The sequence below is a fragment of the Rutilus rutilus genome, assembly GCF_951802725.1.
Source record: "Rutilus rutilus genome assembly, chromosome: 8".
NCBI classification, from domain to species: Eukaryota; Metazoa; Chordata; class Actinopteri; order Cypriniformes; family Leuciscidae; genus Rutilus; species Rutilus rutilus.
The window spans coordinates 41,388,552-41,403,641 of record NC_140222.1 but is presented as its reverse complement, the minus strand read 5'-3'; the positions used below and the strand labels follow the sequence as shown (position 1 = coordinate 41,403,641).

General features: G+C 34.6%; 1 protein-coding gene and 1 long non-coding RNA gene across 2 annotated transcripts in view; one reads left to right on the top strand and one right to left on the bottom strand.

Moving 5' to 3' along the window:
- The window catches only part of LOC311296054, a 148,309-nt gene extending 144,566 nt beyond the window's left edge, over positions 1 to 3,743 (bottom strand). The window contains exon 1 of the long non-coding RNA XR_014628467.1: positions 3,554 to 3,743. This is a non-coding gene — a long non-coding RNA (uncharacterized lncRNA). The remainder of the gene's footprint in view (positions 1 to 3,553) is intronic.
- A 3,657-nt stretch (positions 3,744 to 7,400) lies between these two features.
- Positions 7,401 to 12,199, top strand: dnajc19 (DnaJ (Hsp40) homolog, subfamily C, member 19). Its single transcript, XM_084417714.1, has 6 exons — positions 7,401 to 7,535; positions 8,030 to 8,081; positions 8,185 to 8,255; positions 8,333 to 8,412; positions 11,879 to 11,949; positions 12,055 to 12,199. The coding sequence occupies exons 1-6, from the start codon at positions 7,533 to 7,535 to the stop codon at positions 12,123 to 12,125; spliced, it is 348 nt and encodes a 115-aa protein (XP_084273840.1). The 5' UTR covers positions 7,401 to 7,532; the 3' UTR covers positions 12,126 to 12,199.
- Positions 12,200 to 15,090: the final 2,891 nt, after the last annotated feature.

Sequence of the window (15,090 nt, the reverse complement as noted above, 5' to 3'; positions counted from 1 at the left end):
AGAAAGAGATCTCTCAGTGAGCGAAACATCCGCATGGCTCTTCTTGTTCGAGATGGCTGAATGAACGACTGATTCAATAGGCCACCTGTAAGGCGTTCACTTACAGACGGTCACGGTGGCAAACGCTGTGCAGAGCAGATGCGGCGAATCTAATTCCTGTAATTACAGACTTTTGCCTTCGTCCCCATTTGCATGAGCTTTTGATAAGCTGAATGGGAAAAGGTCAAATGTTGTTGGCAGGAATTTCCGATTTGGATTCATTTCAAATCATACGAGCCACAAACATTTTGAGAGGCAGCTGTTCTGATACGTCATAGATACGTGTCGTAGCATGAATGTAGGACCGCTTTGAGGGCGCTTACACGCTAGAGAAAGCTCTGATTGTAGCATGGGACGCATAATGCAGTTTGAGGGTGTGGAAAGAGTGGGTCAGTTTGAAAACTATTTCAGCGATTTCAGCAGAGTGCAACAATGTCAAAGTAATGGACCAATTAGATTCATCTGGGGGCGGGAACAGCATATTTGCATATGGATAAGCATGTGAATTGTGAATGTTTATATGAGCAATGGTAGTGTATGTGTTATGTTGTTTTTGAACATAACAAATCCTCTATTCACCTTTACGAACACCCCCATTAAGGTCCCGACCCATTTACCGCTGGTCTGTGAATTTTCACCAAAATAGAATTCATGTCATAGTAAATTTCGCATAAGCGTGAAATATTTATGAACTGTGCGTCATACATAGCTACAATATTGACCATAGATAATGGGCCTTTTTGCCTACAAAAGTTTGGCAAAATTTCGCTAATGTGATCGCACCTTTGTACTGACGTAAAGAAGCGCAGGATGCTACGCTACACAAAAGTATTATGCAAAATAGATTTATAAATGTCCCACTAACTTGATGACAATATCATTGTGTGAATTGCAGGGGGTTGAGGCTTGAACGTACCCAGAAGAAGTCAAAATTAAAGTTTGTGAGTTTTAATTCTACACAAAATTCTACATATTCAGAGCGTGTATTTTTACCTGATAAAAACAGATGCTACTGTTGCAAGCGGAGGTTACCATAGCAACAGTTCCGTTTCCATTACATCATCAGTATCGAGTTTCAAAACACTTTCATATTCGATCTATTTGTTGTACGTTTACATATCATTAGTAGGCTATATGACAGTTTTGTGCAAACATTTTAATTTAAGATTATTACGCAGATTTTTTCGGAAAGCCAGCCTCAAAATTTCAAGAACAAATACCTAAAACAAATTCTATTTAAAAGGCTTAGGAAGGTTGTTCTTTGTAAAACTGCTTAAAACAATATGTATTGTAAAAAAACAAATGCATTGAATTAAGTGTGCAAACACTGAAATGTGCAAACATTGTAATTTCTATTTAAAAACATGTCTTAAATGCAAGGAAGGAAAATATTTAACAAGATAGGCACAAAGGAAATTAACAGACTGAGAACTTTATCGTATTAGATAAGACAAACTTTTCCTTTGGGCACATTTGCAGTTGAAATCGCAATATATTTCAATTATTTTATTGCAATATCGCAAAGTGTTTAAAATGTCAATATCGTATCGTGGCTTAAGAATCGTGATAATATCATATCGTGGGGCCTGTGGTGGTTCCCACGCCTAAAAATAAAATAAAAACTGAATAAAAGTCTTTGTACAGTTTTCTCACATTTAGATGAAAAAATTATGTATGTAATATTATTTGATGCATGCTTATCTGCTGATCTTACGAGTCTGATAAAAGCATATAGTATCTTATTTATCAGAATATAAATGTGCATGATTTAACAGTTCTGAGAATGATATACTGAAACTGCATAAACATATGAATTCTGACACTGCACTGAAATCTCAGTCATTTTTGTCTCCTAAGATTAAAAATCTGCACTTCTAATATCAAATTAAACTGAGTGATAGGGTGACCTTAAATATATTTACATATAATGTGTCAAGTCATTTTTTTTTTCTGCCAGCTTCCAATAAAAGCACTTAATCGTGATAAAGGGATTAGTGAAGCACATTACGCCGCTGCGGAGAAATCTGCCGGTTTGAGACTAATATTTCTTGTTTCCTTTCTGCACACGTGGCAGTCTTATTTCTGTGAGTAAAATCCAGCATAATGTGCGACTGACGTGTGCGACCTGGAGTACAGAGAGACTCTCCAAAGCCATAATGCCCACGAATGCAGACTGTGACCTGTGACCAGTCAATTCTGCTTTTAAAAGTAATGGCCTACGAATCAGACCTTTAGCTGAAGCTCTTCCCAAATTTGCAGTCAAGTACATCAGTTATTTATGTAAATATGACGATTTATTACAACTTTACAACTTAAATTTCAAAGACACAACCAATATGTTTAAGTAAATCGGTAACACTTTACAATAAGGTTCATTAGTTAACATTGGCTAATGTATTATGAACTAACAATGAGCAATTCATTTGTTACAGTATTTATTAATCTTTGTTAATGTTAGTTAATAAAAATACAGCTGTTCATTGTTTGTTCATGTTAGTTCACAGTGCATTAACTAATGTTAACAAACACAACCTTTGATTTTAATAACGTATTAGTAAAATGTTGAAATTAATATTAACTAAGATTAATAATGGCTGAAGAAGTATTGTTCATTCTTAGTTCATGTTAACTAATGAACCTTATTGTAAAGTGTTACCAGTAAATCAACTGTAGTTTCATACTTGTAGATAATCATGATCATATAGTTATAATATTTATAGGTTTGTGACCTTTTCTTGTATTTTTTTACTTGTTAAAGTAGTTTCAAAGACATTAAAAGGAGCTTGAGGAAAAAAACGTTTTATTTTTATCACTGCGTAATAATGTAAATAAAAAATGTAACTGTGCATTAAATCAATTTGTAACATTTAGGATCTTGCATAATAAGGCATCAGAACAATATTTTATTATTTAATAATACTGATAAATAATAAGTAAATAAATCTAGCAAATTTATTGCATCTAAAAACATATGAGGAGTTGAGCAATAACATAACCCTTCAGGTCAGATGGGAAAAGTTTGGTCTCTTGGATTCCTTGCAAAGCTGAAATCTTGTTGCATAATAAATGTTCATAACTGTGCACCAAAAACTACCATTCTAACCCTTTGTGTCTTATAACACAGACTAAAATATGCTTAAATCTAAACCTAACTTTCCTCCAAAATGGATAAGATCATCTAAATTCTCAATTAAGCGAATGGCTGTGATTTTAGGGGTTAAATGAGGAGCGAAAACAAGTCAACATGCATGGAAATAGCAAGCTCTTAAAAAAAATGAAAAAACTTCTCACGCACAGCAAGAGACTTGAGCAAATGGCAAATAAACATCTCACGTCCCTGAAGTCACATTGTCAAGCCCAATTATCAAAGTGCGTATCATAAACAAGCCGGGAACTTTTCATTTCGACTCCATTCAAGAGCCTCCCGGCAGGAATAGCCTTTGCTATTAAAGCAAATCATTATCCAAGCAAACAACAACAACACAACACAAAAAAAAAAAAAATCCCCAAATACCTTGCGATGCCCAGAGGAAGCATGCGGCCGGAGAGATGGGGGCGATACACTTCTTCCTCTCGTTCTCAGCAGCTTCTCTCTCTCTGCGGCAGAAAGCGAATGCTTTGAGACTCTGTGGCATATTTAATTAGAAGCAAGCTGTTTGCACTATCAGTGTGAGGATCTACCTCGCCAATCTCTCCTGAGTCAATCTTCCCCATCTCTGATTTTCTTTTATATTTATGCTGGAATATTTAATTGTAGACAAAAGGTTACTCGGGCTGCATTCACTGCACACAGGCAGAATAATCTGCTTTAAAAGGCTTGACATTTCAGGCTTTTGAAAAAGGCTGAAAAAAATTATATCCCTGCTTTTGTTAATCAATGAAGTAGAACTCTCCTGAACAAAAGAATTAAATTGCTTGGTTGGTTTAATAAAACCAACAGAAATCTCTGCTTCCTCTGGGCTTTTGTGTGTGTGTGTGTGGAGATGCAGCACATGCACCCGCCACTGTAATTCCATATGATTTGGGGGCAAAACTCTCATTTTTGTAGCTTTTGCAATGCTATTGAAGCTCCAGACGGCGTGCCAGGAGAGCGTTTGTCATTAGACGTGACTTTCGCTGACTGCGGCCCCGTCCACTACAATTTACAATTTCTGTACTGTCTTTTGCCGGTATAAAAACGCTGTAATTATGCAAATGATGGGGGTAATAATTAGGACCTTCAACCGTTCATTGTGTTGCTGCAGTGAAATCCATCCCCATAGGAAGAGCCCTGCGTTTTGCCTTGTGTTTCCCGCGAGTCTGAAGCGAGCCGGGGGGGAAACTTTAGCCAAAGTTGATCAAATCCAAGATCGAATTAAGATGAAATTGTATGATCTTCAAACCTGTGAATATAGTTATGATGCGTTATCTATTGAAGGCCATTTCTGCCACATAACGGGAAAAAAGCATGGTTTATTAGTTAAAAAGACAAAATTGTGAGGCAATTATGAGATAAAATGATTTGATCGTGTAGCACAATCATAATTATGAGATAAAATGATTTGATTGTGTAGCACAGTCATAATTATGAGATAAACGTCAAAATTGTGAGTCGGAATTATGAGATGAAATAATCTGATCGTGTAGCAAAGTCGTAATTATGAGATAACGTCAAAATTGTGAGTCACAATTTTGAGATAAGTTAAATTGATCGTGTAACAAAGTCATAATTATGCGATAAATGTCAAAATTGTGAGTCATAATTATGAGATAAGATCATTTCATCATATAGCAAAGTCATAATTATGAGATGAAAAGTCAAAATTATGACACTTAGCATAATTATGATAAAAAGTCTAAATTGTAAGTCATAATTATGAGATTAACATCAAAATTGTGTCATAATTATGACTTCTGTGAGATAAAGATTCAAAATTGTGAGTAATAATTATGATATGAAAAGTCAAAATTATGATACATAATTTGTCATAATTATGAGATAAAAGTCTGAATTATGGCACATAATTGTAAGATAAAAAAGCCAGAATTGTGTTATAATAATGAGATAAAAAGTCACAATTGTGAGTCATAATTGTAAGATAAAAATTATGGTATACTAAGCCATAATTGTGAGCCATAATTGTGAGATAAAGTCAAAACTGTGAGTCATAATGAGATAAAAAGCCAAAATTGTGATTTATAATTGTGAGATAAACCTCAAAATTGTGTCATAATTATGATATAAAAAGTCTAACTTGTGAGATACTTCAGTCATAATGACAAAAAGTTGAAATGTCAATTATGAGATAATTCGAATTTATGAGCTAAAAAGTCATAATTATGACAAAAGTCTTGGTTATGACATTAAAAACGTATGGCATAAAAACTCCAAGTTATGAGATAAAACAATTTACTTTTATGACTTTATGTAAATGCATTATGTATAATTTACATAAAGAAAATAAGACTATTTAGGTCCATTAAATATGTTTTTTCCCATTATGACATATGACACATATTATTTTCATGACTATTACATAAGCAGATTTCTCCCCCAGATGTCATTATCTCAATGTAATTAAAAAGTCATTTATTTTACTTTTTGTTTGTTAATGAAAACATGTTTTCTTCTTATTCCGATTATTGTCAATATTTTTCATTTTATTCTCGACACTGTGTACTAGTCAGTAATGTCTATATTATATTACACTACTAAATTTTATATAATTACTATAATGTAAAGATTTTCAAAACGTAAATCAGAACAAATTCGCTCTAGCATTAGTTTTTATTGATGTATACAAATGTATTTTTTTTTCAAATTGCTTAGACACTAAAAGTGGAACTTAAGGCTCACTCGGTGAAACCATTCACTCATGCACTGAATCTTCAGATCGAGTCTGCAAAACTGCAAGCACATTATACACTTTACGAAATAAAATTATTTGATCGTGTAGCAAAGTCATAATTATGAGATGGAAAGTCACAATTATGACACTTAGCATAATCATGAGATAACTAATGAGATAACCCCTTGAATTTCTGTTTATACTGTAAATATATATGTATATATATTTATGTGTATGTATATATATATATATATATATATATATATGTATATATACATATATACACACACACACACACACACACACACACACACACACACGCACAAAACACTTTCGAAATAAAGTTGACTTTCTGACTTGGCTTGTATGCATATTTAGTGTACATCTATATATATATATATATATATATATATAAATAACTGTGCAAAATTCATCAGTTGTGCACATACTGTATATACAGTGTACACACATCTGTGTGTCGTTTGGTGTGTGAGTGGCTAATCATTTGATGTTTGTGTGTAGAGTTACTTCGCAAAAATACAATATTTGGAAGAGTTTAAATAGTTTTGAATGAAGTGTTTGATTTTGCAAGAGATGTCTGATGTTTTGCATGTTGTGTGTGTGTTTTGTGTGTAGAGTTTCAAGAAATGGAGCCATAGTTTCAGAAATTGTGTGTAAGCAACTTGAAAAAACTAATACAATGATATTTTTATTCTTTTTGAATTACTACAGAAATGACAATGAAACATTGTGTGTGTGTGTGTGTGTGTGTGTGTGTGTGTGTGTGTGTGTGTGTGTGTATGAATGTGTGAGTGTGTATGTGTGTGTGTGTGCGTGAGTGAGTGAGTGTGTGTATTTTTGAATGTGTGTGTGTGTGTGTGTGTGTGTGTGTGTATGAATGTGTGTGAGTGTGTTTATGTAAGTGTTTGTGTGTGTATGTGTATTTTTGAATGTGTGTGTGTGTGTGTGTGTGTGTGTGTGTGTGTGTGTGTGTGTGTGTGTGTGTGTGTGTGTGTGTGTGTGTGTGTGTGTGTGTAAACAGTATATATAGCTGCCATCACTATTTGCACTACATAATGGGAATGAGATTTTTGCATAACAGTAATGAATATTTGAGAGTCTTGTGCCTTAAAATTTATGTTGGGTGAAACATGACCAGTGAAATAAGAGACTCACTCATAAAGTAGTCCCTTGTAAAGTAGTACTTCTGATGATATGGATAACTTTCGTCTGTTTAAAGTTATTATTATTATTTTTTAATTTTCCTAATTTAGCTCATATAGAAAGTCTGTAGGCTATTTATAATATACTTAGTCTATATGATATATTTTATACAAACAGGCCGTTTTCAAATGACAGATACGGAAATAGTCTCAGCTTATCATTAATAAATACCATTAGGTACTTATAATTTGTAATATTATGGTTACCTTCACATTTCTGCGCTACGAAACCAAGCAGCTTGCTTTTGCAACTGACGTTTTACGACGCAGGTTCGCGCTTTGCGACCATAGGTTTGCGACGCACTGGCTTGTTTTGCGGCAGGTCGCTGTCTGAAGTTCAGAAGTCCCCATAACAACAACACATGAGCCTGACATTTAGCAGTCAGTTATGATTAAAGTTATAACTATAAGCGATCACAACACAGGGTCTTAGCAGAAAAAAATGGCAAGTATTTCCTCCTTCACTTTAACCCCGGCGTCTGGCGTAATTCTGGAGCGTTTATCAAGTCATTGAATAGAAAATGAAAGGTAGCATTAGCGCATTGCTAACTGATAGTGACATTCAGTGCTGTTACTGACTGACAGCCTGAGCAAATCACTCATGTTTAGAATTATTTGAGATAGAATTGCATTCAAGACCCGTGTTTTCTTTGCCTTATTTTAAACGTAGTATATGTTTATTTAATATGTTATATGTAAAACATGACATTTTTGCAGTCTGGTTGGACAACCATATCAGGTGTGATATTGTCTGATACTGTAAATTGGTGAGATGTGATTATGATGCATGTAATCAATGTAGTTGGATGAGAAATAACCTGTATAAGGGATGTTTTATGATTGACAGGTCTGATGTGTGGTTGTTGCACTGAATAATGCAAATTGCTTCTCAATTAATGCAAATTGCTCAATCAAGGGTTATTGTTTTGTGTGTTTTAGGCCAGTACCATGGTGGCCGTGGGCATTACCCTGGCAGCAGCGGGGTTTGCAGGTACGACTCCAGCGAAATATGATCAATTTACACAGGAACATTATACATTTCCATCTGTGTATTAATTAAGCCTGATTGTTTCCTATCTGGCCCACTCTCACAGGTCGCTATGCAATGCAAGCCATGAAACATATGGAGCCGCAAGTGAAACAAGCTCTGGAAGCATCCAAATCTGCAAGTTATATTTCACACATTATGATCCATCCATACTTTGTCTCTGTAAACTCATGCATATTGTATATGTGTGACAGGCTTTTGGTAGCGGATACTACAGAGGCGGGTTTGAGCCAAAGATGAACAGGAGAGAAGCTTCCCTTATTCTTGGCGTCAGGTAGTCTTATGTTTTCATAAACAGTATCATATTCATCAACGAGCAAAAACATCATATTATATACTACAGTTGCTTGTTTTAAGTTTAGATGTAGCCCGTGTTTATTTACACAAAAACAATACAATTATTTAAACATTAAAACCATGGTTATTATAGTTAACTAAACCCATAAAATGCTGCTTGAAATAAATATAAAAACTTGTTTTTAATTTAGTTTAACTCTATGTAACTGAAATAACTAAAACTAAATTAGAAAAAACTATGTAGACATATTTAAAAAATAAAATACACAGCAAAATCACTAATTAATATGTTAAAATTGAAATGAAAACATATTTGTAAACATTTTCGTTTTTAATTCCAGTAATTTTTTATTCAAAAATAGTATGTTTTCTGCTTACTGCTTTCCACCCTGTTAATATGCACCTAGTGTCACGCAAATGTCCACCCTGTTAGGCAAACTTTCCATTCTGTAATCAGAGAATATATAAAAATGACAAAGTTGAAATTTGAGCATTTCTTCAACCCCTGTTACGCCACATTTGGTCCTTTATTTCTAAAATCTGCTTCTGAAAGCACTGCTTTTCCATTGTTTTTTTATGTACACCTGCGCTATACAGACATGTACAACACAAGACCCATTCCCATTAAGATCAATAACCATAACAACATATATATATTTGCGTCGACACCGACGCACTTTAACCTTCTGTTTATTCTAAGCTCTGCTCGTGTCGCCTGCTGCTTTAAATGCTCGTGCTTGGATGGATTCTGATTGGCTGGCAATGTTTTTAATCATTTATCAGCTGGAAAAGAGTTGTGAACTCTGCTCTTCTCACTGAACTAAAAGAATTATTAAAACTTTATAGATATAGTCAACATCCTTGGTGTGAACGGGCCTTTAATCTGCTCTCTGAGCCTTAAACATATGTTAATGTAGATGTTAATAAATTCAAGTGTAATTCCACCCTGTTAGGCAAAATTTCAAGAGAAAACTTTAAGATCAGCTGCTGATCCTAACAGATATTTTTAGCATTTTCAGTTTTTTTACTTACCAGCATTTTTTACTTTACATCTCCACCATGTTAAGGTCCACCCTGTTACACATCCATGTGGAATATGAATATATATATATATATATATATATATATATATATATAATTACAGTGTAGTTCATTCGGTCATTCATTTGCGCTCATATAATATCTACAACTGTCAAAGTTCAATTTTGAGTGCTTCTTCAACCCTGTTATGCCACATTTGAACGCAATTTTTGCATTACGCTGCACTGTTTTTTATGTAATCATGCGCTGTACTGACCTGTACACACATGGCCCATTCACATTAAGATCGATAACTATAACAATAATAATAATAATACATTTTATTTAAAGGCACCTGCCTTTCATGGCACTCAAGGACACCTTACAGTTTTACTACTGTTCAATTTTAGAAAATTACTTGAAAACCAATTTTTTAATCCACTTAAGGCGAGACACTACAGGTGAATAGGGTAACATTTTTAACTAGCAGATATTACCATGAAACTTTCCCAGTTGATTACCTACATTAAGATGAGAAAAAAATGTATTACAAGTTTTCTGTAATTTAATGTTTAAAAATGCAAATCAGGCAATATCTAATCAAATATGCACTAATTTGCATATATTTTAAAAAACGAAATCTGAGTATTGGATAAAGCCAGGTTAAAAATAATTTTTTCATTGTGTTCACATATTAGATGGGAAAAAAATTACAGAGGGATTTATGGATATCTACTTTCGTTATCCTGTAAATCAGAAAATACTGTCAATAGCCTTAAAAACATTATTTTCGCCATGTTTTTGGGAATAAAATGTTATATAAATCAGGCTAGGAATAATATATTTACAAATCCCTCTGTAAATGTCTTCATAATATAATTAGGTACAAGACTGGAAGGTTTGGTGTGTATAGGTGCTACTGAAGGGGGAGATTTCGGACTTGGAGAATGAGAGAAAAGTCATTTTGAGAAAACGGGCTTTAAAGATTTTTCATCAGCCAATGAGATTGCGCATTCAGCCCTTTTACTTTCACGATTGGTTGCTGATAAAAAGGAAATGACCATATTTGGATCCGACAGGATTGTACACAAGATAGAGAGCTTCCTAACGGTGCTTCTGATGACAGGCTGACGGCAGAGATCGCGAGCAGCACGTTGATTAAGAACGCAAACTTTTGTTGAATTTATGAGAAATCTACAGATGCAAACAGACAAAGTGTAGTAAAATAAAGACCTAAATGTGTATTTCGGACTTTTTTTCAACACAAGTCTGAAAGAAGACATGTTATTGAAGACAAATATCCCCAAATCTCAAAATTGACCAGTAAAAAAAAAACGATGTTTTTGCCTGCCGTGTCTCGCCTTAAGCACTCAGCAAGAGCAGAAGAGGGAAACTTTGAAGAAGGTTTAGAAGACAGATAAAGTTGGGTGTCGTCGGGCATAACAATGAAAATGAATATCATATTTCCTAAAGATGCTGCCAATTGATAAATAATAAACAGAAGAGGTCCTAAAACAGAACCCTGGGGAACACCAGTGACAACAATAGGTGGGTTTTGATTTAAACTGTTTGAGTTGTACAAATTGAATGCGGCCCGTGTAATCACGAATAAAGCCATACCAGTAATTCCAACAGATTCCAGCCTGCTCAAAAGTATAGGATGTGAAATGGTGTCAGATGCTGCACTAAGATCAAGAAGTATAAGTACTGATAACAGACCAGCATCAGCAGCTAGTAATAGATCATTAGAAATCTTTACAAGTGCAGTTTCAACACTGTGATGAGAACGAAACCCTATATATGTGTCCACGTTAACATTCTGGTTTTGTCGGCTGCCAATTAAATGCTTGGATGGAAGAAGTTGGATGGATTGTGATTGGCTGTCAGTGATTTTATCGTTCATCAGCGAGGGGAAAAAAGTCGTTCTGAAAGTGATTCCAACGATACCGTTCCTGTGTCATTATAGCTGTGGTGTGGACGTTGCCATAGAATTAGAACAATTATTATAACTTTTATAGTTATAGCTAAGACCCGTTTACACCAAAAACGATAAAGATAACTAGCATTCAACACACAACACCATTGTTTTATTATAAGTGTGCCACAGTTTTATCGTCTGATGCTTTAAATGCTCGCACTTCTTAAAATCAATGTTTTTTTTATAATTCATCAGCTGGAAAAAACATTCGGAAAGTGATTCCAACGATGTTGTCTCTGTGTCATTATAGTTGAGGCGTGGACTCTGAGAACTAGAATGATTACTAAAACTTTAGTTAAACTTCTCATCCTTTGTGTTGAACGGGCTTTAAATCTGCTCTCTGAGCCATAAGCTTGATGGATGTTAATACATGTAATTCAAATCATTTTAAAGCCAAAGTTTGACCCATGTGCATTTCTTAAGGTTTTCATTCTCTTTCCTGTAGTCCTACCGCTAACAAAAGCAAGATCACACAGGCACACAGAAAACTGATGATTTTAAACCATCCTGACCGAGGTGAGGCTTTCTCTAGGCACTCGTATTTTGTCGAAGCTCAATCATAAAATAGAAACTCTGCAGTTTTTGACCTCCTCTGAGCTGTCGGTGTTGTTTCTTCGGCAGGTGGATCCCCGTATCTGGCCACAAAAATCAACGAGGCTAAAGATTTACTTGATGGACAAACAAAGAATTAGATCTTCATCGAATGAATGTTTGAACGAGCCACTTGAATTATTTTCCTGATCATTAAACACCATGTTGTCATCTCCATCTGATCTCCTTTTTGAGCTGAATGTGGACCCAAATCAGATCGATTCCCTTTTGCTTAGGACAGTGTGAACAGCAACATCACATTTTATTTGAATTCAGTTAATGGTGGGCCACTATCGTGTGTGTTTGACGGCTCACACCAAGCAACTTTCGGTTGGTCAACGCAGTGAAATCTGTGTGACCAGCTTGAACCTGTTGTGAAATCACATTTAATCTGAATTCAGTTCCAATGTGGGCCACTTTCACCAGTGTGAACAGTCAAGACAAAAGGTCGATTCGCCATCTTTTGTTCTGAAGTTTCAATGAGCAAATCAACAATTTATACAATACTGTACAGCATAATCAGTGTAGTCCGATTCATGAGCCAATGACTCTTATGAACCAGTTTATTTGAATCAACCCGTGTAGTCCGATTCATGAGCCAATGACTCTTATGAACCATTTCTTTTGAATGAATCATTCATGAGCCAATGACTCCTATGAACCAGTTCTTTTAAATTAATCAGTGTAGTCCGATTCATGAGCCAATGACTCTTATGAACCATTTATTTTAAATGAATCAGTGTAGTCCGATTCATGAGCCAATGACTCTTATGAACCAGTTCTTTTAAATTAATCATTCATGAGCCAATGACTCCTATGAACCAGTTCTTTTAAATTAATCAGTGTAGTCCGATTCATGAGCCAATGACTCCTATGAACCATTTATTTTAATCAGTGTAGTCCGATTCATGAGCCGTTAAATCCTATGAACCAGTTTTTTAAAATTAATCATTCATGAGCCAATGACTCCTATGAACCAGTTCTTTTAAATTAATCGGTGTAGTCCAATTCATGAGCCAATGACTCCTATGAACCAGTTCTTTTAAATTAATCAGTGTAGTCCGATTCATGAGCCAATGACTCTTATGAACCATTTATTTTAAATGAATCAGTGTAGTCCGATTCATGAGCCAATGACTCTTATGAACCAGTTCTTTTAAATTAATCATTCATGAGCCAATGACTCCTATGAACCAGTTCTTTTAAATTAATCGGTGTAGTCCGATTCATGAGCCAATGACTCTTATGAACCAGTTAATTTGAATGAACCATTGTAAGTCCGATTCATAAGCCAATGACTCCTATGAACCAGTTCTTTTAAATTAATCAGTGTAGTCCGATTCATGAGCCAATGACTCTTATGAACCATTTATTTTAAATGAATCAGTGTAGTCCGATTCATGAGCCAATGACTCTTATGAACCAGTTCTTTTAAATTAATCATTCATGAGCCAATGACTCCTATGAACCAGTTAATTTGAATGAACCATTGTAAGTCCGATTCATGAGCCAATGACTCCTATGAACCAGTTCTTTTAAATTAATCATTCATGAGCCAATGACTCTTATGAACCAGTTCTTTTAAATTAATCAGTGTAGTCCGATTCATGAGCCAATGACTCTTATGAACCAGTTCTTTTAAATTAATCATTCATGAGCCAATGACTCCTATGAACCAGTTCTTTTAAATTAATCAGTGTAGTCCGATTCATGAGCCAATGACTCTTATGAACCAGTTAATTTGAATGAACCATTGTAAGTCCGATTCATGAGCCAATGACTCCTATGAACCAGTTCTTTTAAATTAATCAGTGTAGTCCAATTCATGAGCCAATGACTCTTATGAACCATTTATTTTAAATTAATCAGTGTAGTCCGATTCATGAGCCAATGACTCCTATGAACCAGTTCTTTTAAATTAATCAGTGTAGTCCAATTCATGAGCCAATGACTCTTATGAACCATTTATTTTAAATTAATCAGTGTAGTCCAATTTATGAGCCAATGAATCCTATGAACCAGTTCTTTTAAATTAATCATTCATGAGCCAATGACTCCTATGAACCAGTTAATTTGAATGAACCAGTGTAAGTCCGATTCATGAGCCAATGACTCCTATGAACCAGTTCTTTTAAATTAATCATTCATGAGCCAATGACTCTTATGAACCAGTTCTTTTAAATTAATCAGTGTAGTCCGATTCATGAGCCAATGACTCTTATGAACCAGTTCTTTTAAATTAATCATTCATGAGCCAATGACTCCTATGAACCAGTTCTTTTAAATTAATCAGTGTAGTCCGATTCATGAGCCAATGACTCTTATGAACCAGTTAATTTGAATGAACCATTGTAAGTCCGATTCATGAGCCAATGACTCCTATGAACCAGTTCTTTTAAATTAATCAGTGTAGTCCAATTCATGAGCCAATGACTCTTATGAACCATTTATTTTAAATTAATCAGTGTAGTCCGATTCATGAGCCAATGACTCCTATGAACCAGTTCTTTTAAATTAATCAGTGTAGTCCAATTCATGAGCCAATGACTCTTATGAACCATTTATTTTAAATTAATCAGTGTAGTCCAATTTATGAGCCAATGAATCCTATGAACCAGTTCTTTTAAATTAATCATTCATGAGCCAATGACTCCTATGAACCAGTTAATTTGAATGAACCAGTGTAAGTCCGATTCATGAGCCAATGACTCCTATGAACCAGTTCTTTGAAATGAACCAGTCAAAAAGACTCTTGAGCTGACGAGTTCTCAGTTTGAATCAACCGGTGTAAATACATATACACATTCAGATCAAAGTAATCGCAGGTAAATGTAATGAACGATACAAATATTGCCCCAAGTTTTTTTTTTAAATATAATTGGGATTATTATGGGGTGTGGGTCCTCACCAATACTGAAAGAATCATCGATTGAATTGCTGAGAAATTGGAAATGTTGTATATGAAGATTGTATATGATCCTCATCTCTGTTGCAACCAAATTTACAGCACAAACTAAAAGTTGGACAAGGAAAGAACAAAACAATAGATACACCAACTTTGAAAGG